This window comes from Pleurodeles waltl, chromosome 6, assembly GCF_031143425.1.
Source record: "Pleurodeles waltl isolate 20211129_DDA chromosome 6, aPleWal1.hap1.20221129, whole genome shotgun sequence".
Classification (NCBI taxonomy): Eukaryota; Metazoa; Chordata; class Amphibia; order Caudata; family Salamandridae; genus Pleurodeles; species Pleurodeles waltl.
Window position 1 is genome coordinate 1,327,993,939 of NC_090445.1, and position 26,106 is coordinate 1,328,020,044.

The following is a 26,106-nucleotide window of genomic DNA, read 5'->3' on the forward strand; positions in this document are numbered from 1 at the left end:
CTAAAATCCACAAAAATCCAGGCTACCAGCCCAGTGACTGTACTGTGGTCTTGTGTTCCCGGCTTACCCATAAGTGTTTTTTTCACCTTTAAATATAGGCTATGCATTAACACAGGTTTTACTATATTTTTACCACAGGTTTTACTATATGTATGTAGGAAGACTTTCTGCTAGTGATTTATTGTGGTAACACTGCCGTAGTGAACACTTTTCCTGGGCTAATGATTGTGGTTCAGGTGGTACCATCAGAAGGAAGAAAAGAAAATACTGTATTGTTTGGTTAGTTAAAATCATTACAATATAAAACATACAGCATGAATAATACTATAAGAATGGTCTTCCATAGAATTTTTAAAGAAACGTAATCATGACCGTCTTCAGGTTAAAATGTTAAAACAGTCCTACTTATGTAGTTTGCAAACAACGTAGCAAATGTGTCAAATGAGCTGTTGTTTTCTGTGCTTGCGACCATGTATGGCCCCACTACGGACGTTGTCAATACATGCATTCTGTGGAGTTTGTCTGATAGACTATTTGTTTCGAAGTCGGACATTGGGTAGGGGCTAGGTTTGTGTGATCGTGTCCATGCTTGTAGACATGTCCATGCTTAAGGTCGTAAGCTAGTGCAGGAGTAAAGTGCTTGTGTAAAGAGGAGAGCATGTGTAGTGCTAGTGCTAGAGTAAAGTGCTTGTTTAAGGAGGAGGGCTTATTTTGAGTGCTATGTTGACACCGCAGATGAGGGTGATTGCCTTGCTGCCATGCTGTCCTGATGATTCCCTGGTGCCTAGCTCGGTATTTTAGGCAGTTTGACTGGATTGCTGGAGGAGGTATCACTCCCGTCCTGGGGAGTGGCAAGTGTTTTGGGGCTAGCAGTTTTGTATTGATGGAGCAGATGCCTCTCCTAATGCACTGATGACTCCCTGGAGATGCTTTACTGTTTGAGAGACTACTCGCGGGTCTCCAGAGTTTGGGCAGGCTAGTATTGCTTGTCTGCAGGAGCGCATCCTAGCCTGAATCCAAAAAGGCTGCAGCCAACAGCGGCAGAGGCTTAACGTGGACCTGTAGAGGCACATAGCAAAGATTGTGTCCTGCTTTGGGTGACCGCACAGCCTACAGGCGGCCTCTCCTTCTGCCCTGAGCGATGGGGCCGCGTGTTTGTGAAAGTAGGATGCCAAGGCAATATTTCAAAAAGTTGCCTTTTAACTTATAACTGAATGCCTCGCACCGTTATTACTCTGGCTTTAGGATGGGTGTATCTGTTGAGCACCATCCAAACATGAGCACACTTCTCAAGTGATGCCCGGCCTTTTAGGGATGATACCACTTTCATTGCTTTCTTGGCAACTTTTATGAAGACATCAGGGCTTGGCGAAGTGGACCACAGCTGTGCTAGTCCAGGTGAGTCAGTTGATCTTTTCAGTTAGCCTCTGGCCACTCAGTGGGATTTGTTGGTTATTTCCGGTCACACATTATAGTTTATGGTTTTCTGATTGGCGGACTTGAACCTATTGCATATGTTGATGAAAGCGGCGCTCCTGGCAACTGACTGTTTAACTAGTCAAAATTACAGCCTTATTTGAGCTGGTGATATGTGTCTAGGGAGTTGAAAGATTTTCCTGTAGATTCTTACAATCGTGCCGTCTAGGATTTTTGAGTCACTGCCCCAAAGGGCTTAGCTTCCGTATGCCACAGTGGGCACCATTTTTGCCCTTGCTGTTACTCAAATGGGGATGTATGACTGCCCATTCAAGTTTCTGGATAAAGCCCTTAACCCTGCTGCCACTGCAAGCCCTTTCCTTTTCGTCTCTATTTTTTGGGGCTTGAAGCTCTCCTTGTCAGATTTGAGCTTAAGGTATTTGTGTTTGTTGACTTCTTCAACATTGGTGGAGCCTAGAAAACAAGCTGAGTTTACCTCTCATTTTTCTTGAACAGTTCATGATTTTAGTTTTCTTGATGTTGATTGTCGAACCATTTGTTGAGTATTTTTGGGTGGCGTTCCGGGGATGTTGTAGCCCAACTTTTGCCCGGCTGATTAGCACCCAGTGGTCGGCATAAAGAAGGTTAGATGAAGGATGGAACCAAGCTTAAGTGTGTGGGAATTAACGGAAGACAGGACTAGAGCAAGTTCCCCAGGAATAGATTAAAGCGGTAGTACCATCAAAGGTACCCATGTTCTTGTGGACATAGACTTGGACATCTGAAGAGCACTTGGAGTGGACTTTAGTTGCTGAAAACTTCATCTTTTGGGACCCATGCATCGTTCGTTATGTGTCACAGCAGGCATACGGCTTGGTTATTCCTGTCTCTAAGCTCCCAAATTCTGCATTGACAGCTGCTGGTAGCAGCACAGCAGCACTTTTATCCAGAACCCCTCTACCAAAAAGAGGCGGTTATTACTTGCCCGCTAATATCTGACTTGGTGTTTGGGTTAAAGTGCAGTTTTTTAAGCTTGGAGATAGCTAAGGGTGAAGGCACCTCTATTTCGCTGCAATCTCTCAGCTTTTTCCTCCATACATGCATTGCATACATTTGTACTGTTGTAAGTGTTCTGACATCAATAGCCTTAGCTTGTGAAATAAAAGTGTTTCCCACATTTGCTAGCCTAATCCAGTGTTGGTAGCCCACATTGTGATGGCTTCGCGGGACCAGTGGCAACACATCAACTCATGGAAGGGAGAATTTCTGTTTAACCAGAGTTTTTGAGGAATATAATGTACAGCAGTTCATTATTTACAGACTTTGTCGGTGTTAGAGGAGAAGGCTCCTCCTCGTGAACATTAGTCTCACAATTGAAAATCAAGAGGGCTGTATATTAATTTCAGGTCTTTGGCCAAATGCTGCACACCAAAACTCCTAAACAAAATGTAGTTTTAGGAGTCTGTTAAATCAAACTACAGCCCGTGCTGCAATCCATTAACAAAAGGATTGAATCCTGAACTGAAAAAACAGTGATTAACTAGTAATTTCTATTTTAGTTTATTGCGCTTAATGTAGCTCCGTTTTGGGGAGAAAGGAAAAGAAGCTAAAGTAATTTTGCTCAGGCTCTCAAAAGTGTGACTTCCATTGTCTTTCTCCTCTAGAAATGGATCAAAGGTCCTTCAGAGCTGCAGAATTGTGGCAGAACACTGGCGCTGTTGTCATGGCTGTACGGAGGCCCGGATGATTCTTGTGCAGAGAGGTAGTGTGGTTATCTTTTAGAAAATGTTTGAGCAATCCACACTGGCATTGATACTGTGTTGCACGGTCAATAACATGACATATTTAATGTTAAATCAAAATAAATATGTTGTCATAATATACGGTAGTATATCACCAGTGAAAATATACAGATGATAGATTTTGGTCAAATATTACCATTTCTGAGGTACCAGGACATACTTAGCATTGAGGCTAAAGGCAACATGTCTCAATGGCATAAGTGCTTGCTATTTACGTGTTGTCACCAGAAGGTGAGTTTGAATCTCAGGAACCTCAGCTAAACCTTTTACCCTTCAGAGATCAATAAAATGAGTATCATATTACTGGGTAATAATAACACCAATGGTTAACTGTGCTTACAAATTGCAGGGACTAAGGACCAAAGCGCTATGTAAAAACAACCACCATAACACGTAGATTACTTTGTTTGACTGTGATATGGCCATGTTATGTATATTTTTTTATGTCAGGTAGTTTGGTTTAACAAGCATGAAAAATATATATTTTTTATTTATAAACAAAGGCCCTCATTACGACTTTGGCGGGTTTCGGGCAAGACCGCCATGCGAAGTGCAGCCACCATACCGCCAGCGGTTGCGGAAACGCAACCGTCATATTATGAGTCACAAAGACCAGACCGACCAAATACAGCCACAATACCAACATCGCCAGGCCGGCAGATGACGAAATAGTGACTGCCCAACCGCTGAGCCCGTCACGCCAAGCCCATTCCGACCACCCAATTACGAGTCCGTCTTCAGCACAGCGGAACATGCACACCAGTAAACCTGCGGCAGACTGCCCCGCTGTGGTACAAAAAGGCACCACTAACAGTAGCCAACACCACATTGGATAGTTCAAATTCCCCACACCTGAAACACCTACATACATCACACACACCTGCTCACGGTACCATATAACAACCCCGCCACACACCCACAATCCCTTGCGACTACCACGACCAGACACAGAGACACGAGCCACGAAGCACACCCCATTGATGACAAACACCTGCACATTGCACACTTTGCATACACCACCACCACAACCAACCAGCATCCACATCCAAACACCCCCACACCACCAATCAGTCTGCACTGCACCTTACCTACATAGCTCCCCCCCAACACACACACACGCACAACATGTCACGCCAGAAGCACTCAGGCATCACAGACAATGAGTTGCAGGTCATGGTGGATGGGATCGTCAGAGTAGAGCCACAACTGATGGGAGTCCAGGTCCAGCAAACATCATTGGTAGGAAAAAGGAGTTATGACAGAGGATCGTCGTCGGGGTCAATTCAGTCGGCAACTATCCAAGCACAAGGGAGGATTATCAGGAAGAGGTGGAACGACATCAGGGGGAAGGTCCGTTCCATGGCGTCCAGGCACCAGATCACCCTCAACAAGACTGGCGGTGGACCCCTGCCTCCAGCCCCTTGACTTAACATCCTGGGAGGAGAACATCTTGGAAATCATGCATCCGGAGGGCCTCACTGGTATCAAAGGAGGTCTCAACACTGGTAAGTCAACATTCCCCCCCCCCGCACCAACCAGTCCTACCCAGCATGCCTACCCACCACCCCAACTCACCTATCCCCAATCCAACACCACTGCATCCACACAATCACCCCACATCCCTCCCCTGCATGCCACACCACCCCTCTCGCACCATCCCCACACAGTCCCCCCTAATGCACGGATAACAATCAAATATGAACAACCACAACTCCCACAATGCATCATACCTCACACAGCCAAAATTCACTGTTTCACTTCACAGTGGAAGACCTGCCTGCACAACCATGTCACAGCCCATACCTACTGCTTGCTATAACTGCCTCTCAACACATAGCAGTGACAGCAATGTCACCCAACATCCCACCATGGCACCACCAACCCACCATGGCACAGACCCCATACCCAATTCAATGTCTGCAGTGCTGCAGCTGTCTTTGCCATCATTGGGAAGCATTTCGAGCCACTGCATGCACCACACCATGAAAATGGCAACTACACATTCACATACAAACTCTTCCTCTTTCCATCCACAGGTAACCCTGCCACTGCCACCCAGCAGAGGATGCCAGGGCCAGACAGACCTCCCCCGGATGAATGCCCCAGTGGATGTCTGGATGGGAACAAGTTGCCTGGGCCACCTGGGGCAACTGGACAGTACACTCCCAGCAGCCCCTCCCTGGACGCCCCCTCCCATGTGCCTACAACACCCCAGCCAGCCCCTTCACCTCAAACCTGTGACCCAGGGACATCACAATCAGAAGTGTGCCCCACAGTACAGGGGCCAGAGTCAGGGGCAGACACCCTACACGATGAAGGGCCTGGTGCTAGTGAAAGTGGGCACACTGTGCCTGGGGCACAGGCTCAGGGGGTTAGGGGCAGTGAGAGGGGAGCAGTGGTCCAAGGGTCAGAGCTGCCCAGGAGGCCCTCACCCAAATCCTGGGTGCATTCCACCAAACTCAGGACACCATGGGCTGGATCTTCGCCACTGTATAGGAGATCCAGAGCATGCAGAGTGAATACCATCATGAGGCCATTTAGCAGTTGCAGACCCACAATGCCACCATGGCCTCCATGGCAGGGGTGCTGAAGGAACTCACTACCATCCTGCGTGAGTCCATCTCCCACCAGCAGGCCCCTTCCATTAGCCACATCCCATCTGAGCCCTCCTTGTCAGCGGCAGTTAGTGGAATGGAGGCCTTGCCACAGGGCCCGCAGGACACCAGCACCCCTTCCCCTGTAGCCGATGAACCCCCAAGCAAGCGAGGACGTCCAACCAGACATCCTGAACTGATGCCAAGACCAGGACCAATGCCAGGAAGTGACCCCTTCCTGAACATTCTCCGTTGTGTGTCACTGAGACACCCTGTTGACTGTCCACTTTCATCACTCCGTTCTCTCATGGCCACCATATTGGACCATGACTACCCACAGCTGGGCCAAGTACTCCGATGCTCTCACCCGGCATCACCCCACTCATCACCCCTTGCAAATAAACACCATTGAGCACAGTTACTGCCTACGTCTTTATTGTCATGAGTACAACATATACTGCCATCACATGTGCAACAGTTAACCAGATTTCCTGCAAATGTATGTGTGACAGAGGGGGAGCAATATGTAGCAAGGACAACAATGTAACTGAAAGTAGAACAAGACAGGGACAACAATCACTATAGCCGTCACATATGCCAAATCTACACACATGCATTATAACTACAGAATGCCAAGGCTGAGATGGCAAGTCTCATAGGACCACAACAAAACCACATTCCCAAGACACACCACCCCTATGGTCCCTCCCTCACAGCAAACAGAGCCACACGTTAGGCAGTGGAAGCTGCCACCAACAGTGATGTTAAACCGCCTCCCAATGTCGTAGCCCAGGCCAGGATGCAACACAGAGGAAACCACCTAGTGTAGCTCACATGTTGCACTGAATCTGGCAGTTCAGGGAACAGTGGTCCTGCACATAGTTGCACAAGTACAGTAACACAACAACTGGATGAGATGATCATTGACCTGCGCACAGTAAGTACCCAACACATGGCCACATGTAACCCCCCAACCCACCCAGAGTCAGAGCTCCAGTATCTCCTGTCATTACAGACAGCATGTAACAGGACAAACCATTCAACATACCTGTATCTCAGTGGAAGTAGTGTTGTATCAGCTCTGCTCTGTAGGCAGCTGCATCCTCATCATCAGTCCCCATCATCTGTCACTGGTACAGCTACCCCCCTCCTCTGCATCCAGCAATGGGTTGCAACATCGTAGGGCCAAATTGTGTAGTATGCAGCAACCAACAATGATCTGGCACACTTTCTGTTGTGTGTAGAGTAGGGCGCCTCTGGAGATGTGCAGACATCGGAATCTGGCCTTCAGCAGGCCAAGGGTCCTCTCAACCACCTGTCTTGTCCTACCGTGGGCCTCATTGCAACTGTATTCCACAGCTGTAGTCGGATGCCTCACGGGTATCAGTAGCCAGGGAAGATTGGGATAGTCAGAGTCACCTGTGTGCACAGAGGTAAGACCAATGTCAAGACCAGGAGGGTGTAGTACAGGTTGTGAAGAATGTTGAGATCAGAGGAGCACACATATGTAGGGATACATACCTGTGAGCCAGGCCCGGCCGTCTGGAGTGGTGCCATCATGTGTGGGACGGTGCTGTTCCACAGAATGTAGAAGTCATGCACAGACCTAGGGAACCTGGCTTTCATCCAGACACACTACCTGCACATTGGTGGAATAGACGTTTTTACGGTCTCTATACACTTGTTCACATCTCCTGGGTGGCACCATGGAAAGGTAGTTGCCATTTATGGCCCCTATCACATGAGGGACATGTGCCAGATCATAGAAGGCAGCTTTTACAGTGGCCACATCATGACGATTTGGAAATCTGATGTAGCTGCTCATATTTTGTAGCAGGGCACATATGACATGAGAAGGAATTGGAGGACTGACAACACCTATACTGTGGGAGGGATGGCATTGGGATGACGAATGGCAGGCAATAAATCCGGCTCCAACTGGGTCACCAGCTCCATGATAGTCTGACAGTTCAGACGATAGGTCTGTATGATGTGTCGCTCTTCCAGGGTGGCAAGGTCAACTAGGGGCCTGTACACCGGAGCATTCCACATCCTCAATCTTCCACCGTACCACCAAATAGGAGGGAGCTGAAATCATTATGTGCAGCATTGACTGTGTACACGTAGTAGAGCTGTTCACAGTTCACCAAATGTCACCCAGGATGCACCTGCTATGCACCCTCAATACACATTGGACATGTAGAATGGCAGATGCTTGTCCTGCATGCACTGGACAGATGGAAGTGAGCTCATCCCACCGGTGTAACACGTCATGGCCGTAGGCAGTCTAAACTGCAGTGGAACTCCTTATTGGTTAACATGGTTGCCTCTGGGAGACAGCAGCCAATGGTGATGGCCACCGGCATTGATGGTGATGTCCGCCCTGACTGCCATTTCATGTGTTCTTGCTCACTTCACTCTTGACAGTCGTGCACAGAAGACATCCTCTGTGTGTGCTGCTGTGTTCTGACTCAGAGGCGATAGGGCCCCAGTCTTCACCCAGGGGGAATTGGAGAAGCTTGTAGAGGGGATCCTACCCCTCTTTGCACATTTGTATGGGGCACCACAGCAGCAGGTGAGGCCAATGTGACTGCCCTGTCTGGAAGTGGTGTGTATGGGGATGGGGGCATGGTACGAGGCAGTGTGACTGGAGTTCAGAAAAAGGTAAGAAATCTGAGCCTCCGTGGATTGATGACATGTGAGTGTGGTCATGAGATGTGTGATGTCCACTGCTGTCCCTGTGATGCCACTCTATATGACTATTCCCTTCTGTCTGTGTCACCCATGCAGGTCAGCGCCCATCAGAAGAAGGGGATTTGGCGTGCCATCGTCAAGCAATTGCGGACCCTAGGGGTCCATTCCCAGTAGAGAAAGAGGTGGGAGGACCTGAGACGCTGGGCCCGGAAGACCGCAGAGGCCCATCTGGGGACGTCCTGTCCCCCCTGATGGCCCGCGTTTGGGCGGTTAGTTGCTCTGAGGTGGATGAGCGCTTGAGGGCAGCACAGCACACACTCACTTACGATATGTGTTGCCTTAGTGGTTCTGGGTGTGCAGGAGGGCGGGCGTGTCCTTATCCGAAGGCACCTCTACCACTGCCCCAGTCAGCCCTGCTGCCCTCAATGAGGAGGCTATTGACCTCCTGAGATCCATCTCTGTGGGGCAGACAACCATCGAGAATGCTTCATCTAGGGACTGTCATTCCAGGTGCAGCAGACCAGTGCGTTCCTGGAAGGCATTCATGGTGCCCTGTCTGGCCAGTAGAGATTGTTTCAGGCTCTGGCCTCCTCCTTGAAGGCCAGTGTCCCTTCTTCTTCCATACCTCCTCCAGCTACCTGTTCCCAAACCCACATTTGTCTCCCCTCACCCAATCAAGGCACACTTACTGACCCACATGCATCCACATCAACAGTGACAATACGCAAGGACAGGCACAAGCACCACAAATGCCACCACCGCCATGCACACAAACCACATTCAGATGCAAACATGCCGACATCCACTCCAATTACCAACTCCCCACCACCTCCCCCGACAGACACAACACCACTCACACCTGCAGTCAGCACCTCCCCATTCCCAGATCCTTCCACTTGTGCCCTCACTGCCACCGTCATCACAATATCAGAACCCCATACATGCACCCCATACACCACATGCGCCCACACCATGACTATCAACACACCCACATGCAGCACATCCACCCTACCTGCACACACCACCCCAACATTCACTCAAACATTCCCCCTGCCATCTCCCTGCATCTCCTCCCGCCTCCTCCCAGTACACCTAGTCACCCACACTCACCCACCCAACAGTCACCTAGCACACACTTGGCATCCACCCATGCACCTGCACCCAGGGCACCTCCTCGTACACACCTCACAACCATACCCTCTCCCTCCACTCCCAAACTTCCTTCCCATGACCTACCTTGTGCCCTAAGAAACGTTTCCTGCCCGAGTTTTCCCCATTCCCCACCACTGTCCCAGTCCCTGCCCCCCCCCCCCAAGTGCCCTGCAGTGCTTTCCAGGCCCCTGCCCTCCACCTCCCAGGCCTCCCCTGGTCATAGCCATGCCCCTCCCCCACCTAAGACTTCTACCCACGCTAACTCCACAATTGCCCCTCCCAAACCCAAGGCCAGGTCCACTCCCTCCACTTCCAAGGCCAGGCCCACGCCCTCCACTACAAAAGCCTAGCCCAAACTCCTCCCCCCTCTAGGATAAACCTGCACCATCCAGGGGCAAGCATAAAGAGCCCCCCTGCAAGCCCAGCCCCAACCCACCCCTCCATTCCAAGCCCAAACCCTTGCCCCCCACCACTCACTCTTGAAGTGCCTGCATGCCACATTGATACCCCTGCCCGGTGGATACAAGCACATTGCAGTCAGGAGTCAAGTTGGGGCGTGCTACTGTACCCCCTGTGCTTGGGGCACTGAGGAACATTTTGACTGGCCCTTGGGCCCCTTTGTAAATAGTTTATGAGCATTTTTATTGTTGTTACAATATATCTGCACCACTGCACCATTGTTGTCGATGGTTAAAACGTTGTTGTGGCTTTTGTTCAAAGTGTATGTGTGATGAATGTGCAATATTGTGAGTGCATGTTGTGTGTGTGAACTAATGTTCTTCCCTCCAGTGTGTGCTAGGCTGGTATACTTACGGTTGTTGTCTTGGTCGATATCGATGGTCAGTGGCCAGTAGGAGCATTGGGAAGAGTTGCAATTCGCGTGCCATGGCGCCTGCAGACATGCCTGTGTTCCTGAATGTTAGTGTTCCCTTTTATGTTGTTCGTGTCCGCCATGCTTTTCGTGGCGGTGAGACCGCCTCCGTAAATACTGGCGGTGTGCAACCACGTAATACGGTCGCGGGAAACTGCCTGTCCGCTGGCCTGGAAATGCCTTCTGCCAGCTGCGACGGTCCGTCCACACTGGCCGTTCGGACGAAAACCTGGCTGTGTTCTGCGGGTGCCTTCCCCCTGCTCGTAATGTGGCGGTCTTCAATGCCAGTCCCACAACGGTGTGACCGCCACCTCCACGACGGCGGTCCACAGACCGCTATACTCATAATGATACCCAAAACTAAAAGCAGTAATTGACTAAAAAAAGAAAAGGGATTAAGAGATAAAGAGACTGATTAGTCTATACATTTTTTGGACCCCATTTAATTGGTGAGAAGGAAATCAGGTTGAGGAACTAAACCTATAGTCCACTCTTAGGCTGAAATCCATAATTTACACAGCTTCCATGGTTCATGAAAAACATTTTACGTCTATGGCATTTACTGTGGCATATGAGTATTGAAGTCACTTGGATTTGTGTGTTAACAATAGCTAAACATTTAATAAAATTATTTATCACAATAGGATATATATACAGGTAATGGATCATCTTCTGTCAAATTAATGATATCCTATATAATAAAATACATATTATCACATAAAGATATGACTGCATCCAAGTAAAAAAAAACACATTGTAGATGTATTACAGCAGAAAGTTAAACAAAAATGCATCCTATATTGTTTGTGACTTAATGAGTGTTTGGGTGGCCAATAGCTAAAATATCATGAGACCTGCAAGCCAGAGGAAAGTTTGCACACCTCTCTGATTGAGTGGCCTGAGCTGATGGATGCTGGGGATAATACACTGGTTGAATTTTTCTGCCAGCCTACTAGACAAGTCACACAGGCCCCGGAGAGTGCTTGGGCTGACGCAACTTAAACTCTGTACAGTCTGATGAGGACAAGGAGAACCAGTCATTGACTTGTGTATTTCATCTTATTTGCATTTAGCCAATCACTTGTTGAATATTTTGCGATAGCATATATCAATAACAGTGCATGTTAGGCTGAGTATCAGAGACTAACTTAAAATGAATCTGACGGTTTATTCCTGGGTACCACCACCTAAGATTCATTCAAAGTCCTAGTGTTCAGACCTTTATCCCCACATTAGTGCAGGTTTCCAGAAGGAACCTGTACAGAAAGTCCCTTTTACATTTTCATTCAACAGTTCCTTAGTAAGAAGGTTTGACTGCAGGTGGAGGAGGTATGTTACAACGCTGCTTAAGTTAGAATTAAGGTGTATGCCCCATGCTGCTTTGCAGAACTCTTAACCAATGCACCTTTGTATTCTTCTGTTTTTCATGTTGGATGATTGACTTGTTAGACCAAATTCTCTTAAAAGCTTCTTTTAGAAGGTCTTGCCACAGGTACCCGGTTTCCTGATCTTAAATCTGAAAAACTTTGAGAAAACGCTCCAACTTTAGTCAGTGGCTATTAATAAAAAATTGTTTACTTGTCTAATGAAGTGTGTTAGATGCATCCAGCACTTAATGGTTAAATGCCTCTGTGAAAGGAGGTGAGATAATATTAATCATGGCACCATTGTATGTGTTAGGATTGAGGTAATCTTAAATTAATTAAAATAAGATAGAGGGAGAAATGCAGCTTTGGCTAACAACGCTGGCACTGATTAATAATGTTCTTAATAAGGTGAAGGACAATATTGCATACTAGTCATTTTCAGTCTTCAGCAGGCTTTGATGTGGTGGTCCACAAAGTTCTCATCAACACTTTTTTTAAACAACAGTGTCTTAAAATGGTTCAGTTTCTACCTGATAGACACGTGCATTACAGTAAAGTTGGGAGACCACTCCTGCCCTTCCCTCTGTTTTCAGGTTTCCCATAAGACTCCCTACAGGTCCAAACCTTTCGGACCTATACAGAGAACTGCTCAGTAAAGAATTGAAAGATCTGCTTTGGACTCAGTTGTATCAAAAAATAATATCTGAATAAGAACTATAAACACTAAACAAAAGGCCTTTTAAGGACTCGCCTGCAGCTTTCCAGCTACTTCATAAAACTAACCCCAGGCAAGAAAATGTCCTACTCTCCACATAACAGAACAAAACCACCCTTGTGCACCATCTGATCTTTGACAGACCCATACAAAAACAACCCTGCACTTGTAAATGAAGCACTAATTGTGAGTTTCTTACTAGACTACAAACTCTCACTTAACTCACATATATGCTGAATTGCCACAAATGCTCAATGGCAACTATGTACCTTCTGCAACCTAAATTACTTGGGCTCACAATTCAAGAACTTCAGACCCTATTCCACGGACGGGCAAGGCTTACTAAGAACTTAATGCATCACCTACAGAGCTTACACCATAACTCTCCCTCATATCTAGTATCCACATTAAATTTCCTGAGTAAGGACAGAAAATCAGGCTCCTATGATGTGCGTGCTCTAAAGATCCCAACATGGAATAAAAATTAAACACTCTCTCTCAATCAGTCTGAAGTGCAACATAAACAATCTTCAATAAAAGGTACCTGATACTCAGAGCAATTACTTCTACATTGCCTTCAAGAATGATGAGAAATAATTTCTGTTAACCAGTTCTGTTTACTGAGTAAGTAACAAACAGCTAATACTGTTTCAACAAGAACAAAACTAGTGACAGCCAAGAAGAACAACACTTTAATCTTATGTTAATTCTTGCTATTAAGAAACATTATGATGAAGCCTATTTAGATGTTATTGTGATGGCTGTAGGCAGTAGATAGTTATAGTTAGTACCATGTTTCCATAGAAAAGGCATTTCTCGACTTACCTTTATCTTTGTCACCGTTTGACAAATCTTTACGAAAATTTCCCCAAAAAATGCCCCAGTGATTCTTGCACACAGAAAGTTTTGGGGTGATCCCTCAAGTGGGGGCTGATAAAAAATGGGGGTAAAAAAAAACCCATGCATTTCCCATGTTAATTCCCATAGGAGTTTAGAACAGGACTACAAACCGCTGGACAGAATTATACCAAATTTGGCAGAAAGCTAGCTTTCGGTACACTGATTGTGCTTTTCGTTATTTGGTGTAAATCCATTCAGTAGTTTTTGACATATTAAAGGGAAAATAAATTTGTATATCTGAGATTGCAAACTCTTCGCGAATAATTACAAGTTTGTGCAGGGAAATGCACAGCTCTGATTGGCTGCCCCGGGGACCACCACCTCCCTGGTGCAAAATTGGTTGTTGGAAGGGGGCTGCTCTGTTCCCCTCGTGGAGATAATAATGGCCTTGTGGACTGCCTGCCCCACCACACCCTGAGGGGCTGGCTCCTGCTATGCCTCGGGTTGCCTACCCCTGGGACATAGCTGTTTGCCCTCACTTGGCAGCAGATTTGACAGTTGCCGCTAAGTCGGAGCAAGCACTCCGCTCTCACTTGCTGCGAGCGGAGGTTACCTCTGTTCCCCTACCCATGGGCAGGAAAGAGGAAACAATTGCTTTTGCAGACAGGGAGCTGCATCTTTAGCAGCTCCCTGTGTGCAATAGCAGTGCTGGCTCCTGCAGGAAGTGGGAAGCCAGCTGGGACTGTGGAGGCCTTCATCCCCCAGTCCGCAATTCACACTGGGTGCCCTGCGGGGCACCCAGGATTGATGGGTGGGGGATGGGGTCCCCAGGGCAGAAATCTGCCATGGGAGGGGAGTCAAGCTTTCTCCCCCCCCCCTCCAAAAAAAGTAGATGGTGAGGCTGCGGCCCAGGGGATATGGGCAACGGGGCCGAAATTGGCCAGGTCAGGGGGGCCATGTGGCCCTACTGCCTGAAACATCTTAAAATTAAAAGGCTAGGCCATTCTAGCCTACATGCTCATTTCACAGAAATTAAACCTTAACAGGAAGCACTTACAAATATAAACATTGCAGGTCCTCCAGCTGAAGTTCCACTTCTAGAAAGGACAAAGGCCTTACACAGTGAAGGGTAGGGTGGTTGGGCACAGGGACTGGCTGCAGGCCATGCCCTGAAGCCAGTCCCTGTTGTGTGTGGGGTTGGGTAGTTATAGCGAGTTGGCCACAGGGCCTGTCTGCAGGCCCTGCAGCCAACCCCCAACGCGCACAGCCAAAAGCTGCACGCGGCTGTGATTGGATTAATGTATAGTAATGCAAATTACTTTACGGTAAAAAAAACATAGAAATTCACTGAAAAAAGCAAGGTTACAGGGACGTTATTGTTAGGAAAAAAAATAAAAAACCTTAGAAATTCACTTAAAAAACCAAAGGTTACAGGGACCTTCTAGTTTCGTTGATGAAAAAAACGCATGACGGGGGCGCAAGTTATAGTTACTTAAGATAACTCTAATTATAACAGGTGAATTTCTTTGATTTTGTAAGGTTTAAAATGTGAGCCTAACTATAGCATCCTTGTAACCTTTGTTTTTTTAATACATATATGTGTGTGTGTTAATTAGTTTGCCTCTGTATGAAGAGGTTTGTGGTGACAATGTGGTCTATACTATACACAACCTCAGATAAATGGGTAAAAAAGTGTACTTTGCTTTGTCAGTTCAAAGGGAATAATTTGGAGTGGGAGAGCAAGCGAGTTAAACTATCTCATAAGCACTCTTTAGTCATTATTAGTAACTTAGCTTATACCAGAGGTTTGGCAAGGTTGAGGCATGAGCACGGCTCAACAGGCCTTTGAATTCAAGGTTGAGGGTATGTGGATGTTGCAATTTATGGTTAGGAAGAGGGTTGTGTGGTATTATGCCAGTCAATCACCACAAAAGAGGCAAGGGAGTCCGTTATAATAAAATATCAGTTTGCATCCTGAGATACAAAGCCTGTAATCTGCAAGTAATTACCAAAGGATTCCCAGAAATGGGCAGTAGCAGAGTATGTGAAGATCCATGGACATATGCAGGAAGAGGTGCTGATTTATTTGCAGGTTTCACATATAAGCTATATAGTAAGGGGAAGGACCATTTATCGTATTGCCTTGCCTTTACATAATCAAAGTAATGATAAACCGGTCCTTCTTTCTGGTTAATGTGTTGGAAACCCCAGTTAACCAAAGGGGTGATCTTTTTCCATTTTTATCTCGATGCATCTTTCTATAATATTTCTTAAAGGCAACTCTAGGTTCTCATTTGCCTTGGGACCCTGACCAAAGTTTGTTAGGGTGAGGGCCTGTCTCTTTTATATACAAAGCTGAGTTATTTGCATGTGAATTGGGTAACAAGCTATATTGAGAGAACAATAGTACGGTGCATTTTGCATGTTGTGTACAGTACCCACTGACACAGCGTGTTTTTAAACTAGATACTATAGACACCATCACAAACTGTGGTTGGATCTTGTAATTAGTCTTTAATTTTGTAATTAGTCTTTATCCACTGATATGAATATACAATGCATTTTCTAATTTGATTGCTGTCTGGTCTTAGGTTGCAAAAATATGTTGAGAAACATGTAAGTTCAAATATGTGCTTCCACCTCACATTTGTTTGTTTTGGGCATATATGGGCCTGCATTCCATACTTTCCCTCTGCCACGGCCCCATTAGTATTTAGATTAGGACATAATACTGGTCCTGATGAATGCTGCAGGCCCTACATTGCTATTTCAGGCAAGAAATATGTAGACCACTCTTTAGTGACTCCTCGCATAATCATGTCCTACAAGTCCTTTCATTTTAAATCTTATCATGGATTTCAACATTAGTCAATAATAAACTTTAAGTTCAGGATATCCATAGATATTTTTAATGCACATTTTTCTACAAAGGGCTGTAATGTAGATCAACATGACCCATGAACAAATGATAAAAGATCTCCCCAAAGTGCTTTGTTAGGAACTCATTGTGTATAATACCTGTGTCACAGCCCCGCCCAACATGAGCACGACCCAGTGATGAAGCGTGCCAACTTGGTGGGTGAGGGTCAGATTATCCTGCAAAACAATCATTCTAGAACAAGCTTCTCCAGCTGGTAGCTCTGAAGCTACTGGTAACACTCCAGTTACCTGGAAGTAACTCACCTGTGTGCGGCCCAACGTATTAAATTAGACGTTTTGTTTGGTTGAAATAATATATGTACCACAAAATGTAAACCAGTGTATTTTAAGTTGAAAAGGTGTATGTTTTCAGAACTCATAAGCTGATGTTTGGAGAAAAGTGGAATTCCAAAATGTATTTAAAGCTGATATTGGAGTTATAAATCATGCACTATTACTAATAATATTTCCTTGGTGCCAGGGGCATGGCAGCTGTTGCTGTCAAGTATGACCTATGTAGTGCAATTCCAAATTGAAATAGCGTTTTTACATTACAGCTGGCAACCCTGCCTTGTAATCTTCCATGGGGTGGCTACTAACTTAATCTTGTCTGGCGTGGTTGCTATTACAATTCTAATAATGTTAGTAGCTCTGGATGATTTTCTTGGGACATAATTATCTCTAATTACAGAAAAGGTTGAAATGGCTGACTGCCTGCAGCTTTTCGGACAAGTCTACTGTTACAGAACCTCATACTTGATTTTGAGAATATTGATATGGAGAGGGCATGTGTAGGACTGCTCAGCCTCTCTTTCTCCCTTGTTTATTTGGTGATAACATCTCCATGTCATAGAGCATTCCTACCATTGTACTTAGCTGATCCTTCACTTCACAAAAGTACTTCACTCCTTCACCCTTTTCTTCTTTACACTTTCCTTTAGTCCATCTGTCACTACAAAATGGACTATTGCCTTGTTTCGTTTTTCTTTAATGGCCTCCTCTATTTCTGATGAATCTACTTTTGTTGCATACTCCCTGTTGTTAGAAATGGGGTCTTTGGTTGGCAGTCAGGTTACCTCCTGTCCAAGCAAGAACCCTCACTCTAGTCAGGGCAAAGGAGAAACACACCTGGTTAACCCCCACTAAGCCCCTTGGTAGCTTGGCACGAGCAGGCAGGCATAACTCAGAAGCAATGTTTAAAGTATTTGTACCAACACACACAGTAATACAGTGAAAACACTACAAAATGGACACCACACCAGTTTAGAAAAATAGGCAAAATTTACCTTAATCAAACAAGACCAAAACGACAAAAATCCAACATACAAAAGTTAAAATATGAATTTTCAAAAGAATAAGAGTCTTACTCCATAGAAAACAATGGAAACGATAATTTTGCACAAAGTACCAGGTTAGCTTCAAAAATAAAGCCGCACGGGCGAGTGTGCGTCAGAAAAGGCAGTGATGCGTCGATTCCTTCCTTGCAATGTAGGCCCTGTGTTGTTTCTTCTCCGGTCGGGTCGGCGATGCGTCATTTTTCACCTTCGCAAGAGAGCGAAGCATCGATTTCCAGATGGGGCACCTCGGATCCGCGAAGAGTCGGATTGACTTTGACACTCAGAGACAATGCGTGGAAAATCTGGTCGCCCAGTGTTAGAAAACTGCGCTGTGTGGGGTTTACGTCATTAGCAGCCGCAAGTGGGTGTTGCGCGTCGTTTCTCCAGCTGGGATGCGTCTATCTCCCAGCCGCGTTGCAGGTGGAGCATCTATTTTAACCGCGAAGCTGGCGGCACTTGGTTTATCAGCCACGTTGTGGATGGTGCATCAAAAATTTCCCCCTTACGGTGTTCTGTGCCGGGATTTTCAGGTCTTGTTCTGCCAACTTCACACTTCAAGGGCCCAGGGAGTGGACAGGGCACCACTTGGCAAGGCAGGAGTCTCAGCAGGGAGTCCAGATGTTAGCAGAGGAAGTCTCTGGTGGCCCTGAGACTTCCAAACAGGAGGCAAGCTCAGTTCAAGCCCTTGGAGATTCTTCACGAGCAGGAATATACCACAAAGTCCAGTCTTTGTCCCCTTTCAGAGGCAGAAGCAGCAACTGCAGGGTAGCCCAAAAAAGCAGTCACAGGCAGGGGCAGCACTCCTCTTCAGCTCTTCTCCTTGGCAGAGGTTTCTCTTGTTTCCAGAAGTGATCTAATCTTCAGGGGTTTTGGGTCCAATACTTATACCCTTTTCTGCCTTTGAAGTAGGCATACTTCAAAGTAAAGTCTCTGTTGTTCACAAGATCCTGCCTTGCCCAGGCCAGGCCCGGACACACCAGGGGGTTGGAGACTGCATTGTGAGAGGGCAGGCACAGCCCATTCCTCAAGTGACCACTCCTCCCTCCACTCTAGCACAGATGGCTCATCAGGATATGCAGGCTACACCCCATCTCCCTTTGTCCCACGATCTAGAGGGCATTCACAAACAGCCCAAATGTCAAACTGACCCAGACAGGGAATCCACAAACAGGCAGAGTCACAGAAATGGTTTAAGCAAGAAAATGCTCACTTTCTGAAAGTGGCATTTTCAAACACACAATCTTAAAATCAACTTTACTAAAATATGTATTTTTAATTTGGGAGTTCAGAGACCCCAAACTCCAAATTTCTATCTGCTCTGAAAGGGAATCTGCATGTTAGTTATTTAAAGGCAGCCCCCAGGTTAACTTATGCGAGAGATAGGCCTTGCAACAGTGGAGACTTAATTTCACTCTGTGGACATGTAACACACATCAGTACATGTCCCACCTTTAACATACACTCCACCTTTCCCAAGGGGCTACCCAGGGCCTACCTTAGGGGTGCCTTACATGTATGAAAAGGGAAGGTCTAGGCCTAGCAAGTGGATGCACTTGCCAAGTCAAATTGGCAGTTTAAAACTGCACACACATACACTGCAGTGGCAGGTCAGAGCCATGTTTACAGGGCTACTTATGCGAGTGGCACAACCCGTGGAGCAGGCCCACTAGTAGCATATGACATACAGGCTCTAGTGCACTTTACTAGGGACTTAATAGGAAATCAAATATGTCAATCATGGATATGCCAATTTACACATACATTTTACACAGGAGCACCCGTACTTTAGCAGTGGGTAGCAGTGGTAAAGTGCCCAGAGTATCAAAAACAGCAAAAACGGAGTCCAGCACACATCAACAACCTAGGAAGCAGAGGCAAAAAGTTAGAGGGACCATGCCAAGTCTAACACCTATCCTGATATTATTTGTAGGCGTAGAATGGGAAAACGCACAATCAGTTCAAGTATAAAAACAGTGATAACATTGTGAATGTTTGTAAGGAACTAGGCTCAAGAAAGTCTGTCTGCCTCTAAGTTTTGCCCTGTGTGCTTGACTTCTAGGCTGTGACTGCAGCCCATGCTTTCGCAGCAGTCTTCTAAATGTATACTTGCAAATTTGAGCAGTCAATATGTGGCTCTTCTACTAGGCTTTGAATTCAAAGTGTCGGGAGGGTGGAGGAATGGGTAGCTTTGGCCATTGACCTATGGGAGCTGCATTGACATGCACTGGCCTTGAACTGATTTTACTTGGGATGAAGCACAGATTGGTACATATATGTATAAGGTACAGGTACAAATCTCTGTGCACTTGAATGCTGACAGACCCATGAGGGATATACTGCATGTGGCCTGAAGTGTACCCTGTGAGCATTCACTGTAAGCTGCACAGTCTTGGCAGCAACAAAGTATTAGTGTTGGAGAATGGTGTAAGGAAACAGGCTTTTTGCTGGTCTCCCACCCCCTTTTTGCCCCCGTTTGGACTCCTAGCTGCTGGTTTTCCTACCCAGAGAGTGCACTGAGGCCGGCTCTCCAGACCTCAGTGCCAGTATTCTGACCCTATACAAATTGCATGTTGAATTGGATGCACCCAGTTCTGAACGCCTGGGGAGACATGTGAATGGCTACCAGACTCTGGAATAAAGGCAGTAGCTGCAGAGTGAGTTGTGACCTACTCCCTCAGTATGGCCACAAAGGTGCTAGCCCAAAATGCCAGCTTCAAAGGAAAGCCGCCTTTTGAAGTGCAAATGGTGATAACACTCCTGAGTGGGCTGCCTTTAGTTTCTGTCGACAGGGTGGAGACAGGGACAGAGAGGGAAACCTAGTGTGCCACTTTCCTGGGACAAATATGGCAGCCTAGATTTCAAAACAGTGTGGATTTGGAGAAAGTACCGAAGGAGGATCATCCTGCTGGTGTTGAAAAGGAACAAAGAGAGGCTGCGACGTCGGAAGGACTGCACCTACTACATTTTGGGCTAGTAAATTTAGGACTGTGTCTGCGACTCCTGGCTCACGGAAAAAGTTGATTCCCAGATCGAAGCAGTAACTCCAAGGGTCATTCGGCTCGCCCCCTGGAACAGCACCAGGGACATTAAAGCTAAAAGAGCCCAAATCGCCAAGTTGGTATCTACCATAGACGTTTTGCCACTTCTTGATGCCAGGCATTTCAAGAGACTTATCAGAGATAGCTGAAAGTTGCACCTGTAGGTGTTGTCTGTTCCTGGATCCGTCCCCCAAGATGGACACTAGCCACCACCAAAGGTTTGTAGCCCGACTGCTGTGCCACAAGACACCAGAGATTTTTATTTTTTTGCCTGAATTTCACGCAAGGGGAGCAACCCCTTAGGCAAGGGTCGTTCCCCTGGGGGGCAAATTTATTTTAGGCCATTTCTGCCCCCCTTGGGGGCAAATAGGCCTATTTCTATTAGGCCAAGCTGCCCCGGGGGGGGGGGGGCAGGAACCACTTAGGCACCAGGGATTGGTGTGTGCGTGTATGTGTGTGTTTTGTTGGGGGGCAGCCCCTTCGTCAAGGATCGCTCCCCATGGGGCACATTACTGTTGGCCATATCGGGCAGATCGGCCTATCTTTGGAAAGCTCACCAGAGACCAGGGAAGATTTTTTTTTTTTTAAATAAGAGGGTGGGGGTCTGGCCTTACCCCCACCCAAAATAAATGGGGCTAAAGTTGTTCGATCCACACCCCGGGGGGCAGAAAGTCTACTAGATGCCAGGGAATTAAAAAACAACAAAAAACAGTGTGGTGGTGGCTACCAACCAGGATTGGCATGGTTATTCCCGCACCCCAACTGAAGGGGGTAACAATCTTTCAACTCTCAGCCCGCACACTAAAACATCTTATCCCACGGCAAGCAGGAGGACATTTTATTATTTGGGATTTTGGTTTTACCTTTGGCCCATGAGAGCTTGGCTCACTCTCAAAATAGTCCCACTTGGAATGGTGAGAGTTGCACTTTTTGGACTTTGGGACGCTGCCACGTAGAAAAATCCACAAGACCTAGACACATCTGAAAACTAGCCATATCTGGCTGAGTCCAGTGTGGTGTACTTCACATGCACCTGCACCATTTTATTACCCACAAGGCCCTGCAAACCTCCAACTTTGCTGTAAATCACACATTTTTGTGATAGAACCTTCCGGAATTTGAAGGAATCTACAAAATTCCTACCACCCAGCATTGTCTCATCTATACTGATAAAAATTCTGCCGCACTTGTCAGCCTAAAAATGTTTTTTTTCCACACTGCCCTTTGTGACCCGCTTTGGTTCCCCCTCAATTTCGACATGTTTTTGGCTCTTTCCTGTTACAGGCACTTGGCCCACCTACACAAGGGAGGTATCATTTTTACCGGGAGACTAAGGGGAATGTTAGGTGGTAGGAAATTTGTCCAGGTGCGGTGATCCCACAGAGAAATGTGTTTTTTTTTTAGCTAAATTTGAGGTTTGCTGAGGATTCTGGGTAAGAAAACATTCGGGGATCCACGCAAGTCACACCTCCCTGGATTCCCTCAGGTGTCTAGTTTTCAGAAATGTTTGGGTTTGGTAGGTTTCCCTATATGGCTGCTGAGCCCAGGACCAAAAACGCAGGTCCCCCCCACAAAAACAGTAAGTTTACTATTTGATAATTTTGATGTGTCCACATAGTTTTTTGTGGCATTTCCTTTTGCGGGCACTAGGCCTACCTACACAAGAGAGGTACCATTTTTATCGGGAGACTTGGGGAATGCTGGGTGGAAGGAAATTTGTAGCTCCTCTCAGATTCCAGAACTTTCTGTCACCGAAATGTGAGGAAAAAGTGTTTTTTTGGCCAACTTGTGAGGTTTGCACAGGATTCTGGGTAACAGAACCTGGTGAGAGCCCCACAAGACACCCCATCTTGGATTCCCCTAGGTGTCTAGTTTTCAAAAATGTGCAGATTTAGTAGGTTTCCTATGTGCCGGCTGAGCTAGAGGCCAAAAACCACAGCTAGGCACTTTGCAAAAAACAGCTCAGTTTTCTTTGGGAAAATGTGATGTGTCCACGTTGTGTTTTGGAGAATTTCCCTGTCACGGGCGCTAGGCCTACCCACACAAGTGAGGTACCATTTTTATTGGGGGAACGCTGGGTGGAAGGAAATTTGTGGCTCCTCTCAGATTCCAGAACTTTCTGTCACCAAAATAGGAGGAAAACCTGTTTTTTAGCCAAATGTTAAGGTTTGCAAAGGATTCTAGGTAACGGAATCTGGTGAGAGCCCCACAAGTCACCCCATCGTGGATTTCTCTAGGTGCCTAGTTTTAAAAAATGCACAGGTTTGGTAGGTTTCCCTAGGTGCCAGCTGAGCTAGAGACCAAAATCTACAGCTAGGCACTTTGCAAAAAACATGTCCGATTTCAATGTAAAAATGTGATGTGTCCATGTTGCGTTTCCTGTCGCGAGCATTAGGCCTACCCATGCAAGTGAGGTACCATTTTTATAGGGAGACTTGGGGGAACACAGAATAGTAGAACAAGTGTTATTGCCCCTTGTTTTTCTCTACATTTTTTCATTCCAAATGTAAGAAAGTGTGTAAAAAAGACGTCTATTTTCAGAACTGCCCTGTAATTCACATGCTAGTACGGGCACCCTGGAATTCAGAGATGTGAAAATCACCACTGCTTCTCAACACCTTATCTGGTGCCCATTTCGGAAATACAAAGGTTTTCTTGATACCTATTGTTCATTCTTTATATTTCAGCAAATGAATTGCTGTATACCCGGTGTGGAATGAAAACCCATTGCAAGGTGCAGCTCATTTATTGGCTCTGGGTACCTTAGGTTCTTGATGAACCTACAAGCAGTATATATCCCCGCAACCAGAAGAGTCCTGCAGACGTAACGGTATATTGCTTTCAAAAATCTGACATCGCAGAAAAAAGTAAAAAAGAGTAAAACGTCGAGAAAAATTGCTGTTTATTTCACCTCAATTTTAATATTTATTTATTTCAGCTGTTATTTTCTGCAAGAAAACCTTGTAGGATCTACACAAATTACCCCTTGCAGATTTTTTTCTACTTTTCAGAAATGTTTAGCTCTCTGGATCCAGCACTGGTTTCACACCCATATCTTTCACTAACTCTAAGGAGGCTGAAAGCACAAAAAATAGTAAAAATGGGGTATGTCCCAGTAAAATGTCAGAATTGTGTTGAAAAATTGGGTTTTCGGATTCAAGTCTACCTGTTCCTGAAAGCTGGGAAGATGGTGATTTTAGCACCGCAAACCCTTTGTTGATGCTATTTTCAGGGGAAAAAACACAAGCCTTTTTTGCAGCCCATTTCCCTTTTTTTTTTCAAACAAAACTTTTGCTGTATTTTGGCTAATTTGTTGATCTCCTTCAGGGGAACCCACAAACTCTGGGTACCTCTTGAATCCCTAGGATGTTGGAAAAAAGGACGCAAATTTGGCGTGGGTAGCTTATGTGGACAAAACGTTATGAGGGCCTATGTCGAACTGCCCCAAATAGCCAAAAAAAGGCCTGGCAGCGAAGGGGTTAAAGGCAATCGAGTTCGAAATGTTTATATTATGCAAATGAAAAACCTTCAGCTCTTCAAATGCCATCAGTAAACTATTGGTCCACGTGTAGATTCTCCTTCAGCAACACTCCTCTAGTCCTTGCCGTCTGTCTGTCCCTGTTAGTCAAGTCTCCTTAAAATTGTGCTGCTTTTCAAGGGCAAGGTCACACTTGAAGTGGAACAGTCTTGAGCAGTTTCTGAGAGAAAAGCAGTCATGAGACATCACACAGGCACCTCTCGCTCTAGCATGAACTAAATGAAAACACTTGCAGAGCACACTATATGTAACCACTTGCTATGCACTATTTTAAGAGATTTTTTTCAGAAACACTGCAGAGAAGCCAGATGCTGTAGATCAGTGCAGCAGCGGGCTTTAGGTTAATGTGGTGGACCTCTCCGATATAAGAAATGATGGCCTTTGTGGACAGTGGTGGAAGATCTAGAAGCATTTGAGGATATGAATAGATCGAGTGTGATATCACCCTTTGGGTGTAATAGAATAAAGCAGAAGTGGTGTGTTAAATTTGTAGATTTGTGGAACCTATCTACTGTAAATGACAGGTTTTCTAGTGATTTCCTATGTAACTTAGACTTAATTTTATAGCGTTCATTCTGCAATTGTAGGCCTCACAATGCTGTTCATGTCCAGGCCTCTCTCACCCTCATTTTGATGATTATGACAAAGACCGGACTCTTATTCGGTTTTATGAGCTGTGATATAAGTAGTGTATTTCTGGCTGTGTTGTATATAATAGGTTTGTCTGATTGATTGATGGATTAAGAAATTTAATGGTGGTGGCAATGCCAGATGCTTTGTTGGCTATCTGACTTGTCCATTGTATGGCGTGTTGTCAAGTGGGTGTGTTAACTTGAGTTATTTGTGGTGTTAGGCAGTGCTTAATTTGTACCTGTGGATTCCGTTGCCCAGCACCGGCACTTAATTGTCAACACCGGCACTCATATGGCCCGACTCATAGTGGCACTGTATGTCTAATTTTGTGATGGGCCAACAGTTGTTTAATAATTGAAAATACAACAAAAATGACTAATACTGGCCACCCAGAGCTGTAAGAATAGCTTGTTTGGAAGGTATAAGTAATGTTTAATGTATATGAAAAAGTCTGAATTGTCACACTTATAGGAGTGTGAGGTTAGTAGTTTTGTTGGGATTGTCATTGACAGCCCTGGAAGGGACAGTGGGCGGTGCAAGCTGCAGTGACCTGCTGATAAGGGCCCTGGCACCTATGCGAGACACGATATCCGCCTATTGTCTTGATTTTGCTGTGTTGGGTGTGGTGAAGGAAGTTCTGGTTAATGTGTTGTGTTGCTCAGTGTGTAGTGTATTGGGTAGCTCATATGCTCTTGTGAACACAGTGATACCCAGCTGTATGGCGTGTCAGTGATATGTTTGATGTTGTTTCGTTTCTAAGTGGTTCGTGCTTTTGTCATCAGTGTATATGGTACATCTCTTCCAGTGCGTGTATGTGTTCTATCTAATGGGTTATGTTTCATTTTTACTTCATTGTTTCCTAGTGGTGAGTGCTGTTGTGAGCACGTTAACTTACAGCAACATGGTGTATCTGTATTGTGATCGGTGTTTGTGGAGTGTTTTTTTAACATGTCTTGTAATATGTGGAGTTGGACTTGCATACTTTTGGTGGAACGTGATAGCTAATGAAGTGTCTTAAAATCTTCCCCAACCAGGACTCTTTTGACGGATCGAAATGTACACAGTTGTGAGGGAAAAAGACAAATGACTGAAACTGTTTGGAATTTAAACTGAATTAGTCTGTTTTTAAGTGGGGTTGTTTTTGATGAAATTGTTAAAACTTAAAGTAGTCGTTGTTTACAAGTTTGGAC

General features: G+C 45.8%; 1 protein-coding gene across 3 annotated transcripts in view; it reads left to right on the forward strand.

Moving 5' to 3' along the window:
- The window catches only part of PRXL2A (peroxiredoxin like 2A), a 156,103-nt gene that overhangs the window by 95,088 nt on the left and 34,909 nt on the right, over positions 1-26,106 (forward strand). For all 3 annotated transcript variants that reach the window (XM_069240646.1, XM_069240647.1, XM_069240645.1), the window contains exon 3: positions 3,081-3,178. In XM_069240646.1, the coding sequence (XP_069096747.1) occupies positions 3,081-3,178 (98 nt within the window). The remainder of the gene's footprint in view (positions 1-3,080; positions 3,179-26,106) is intronic.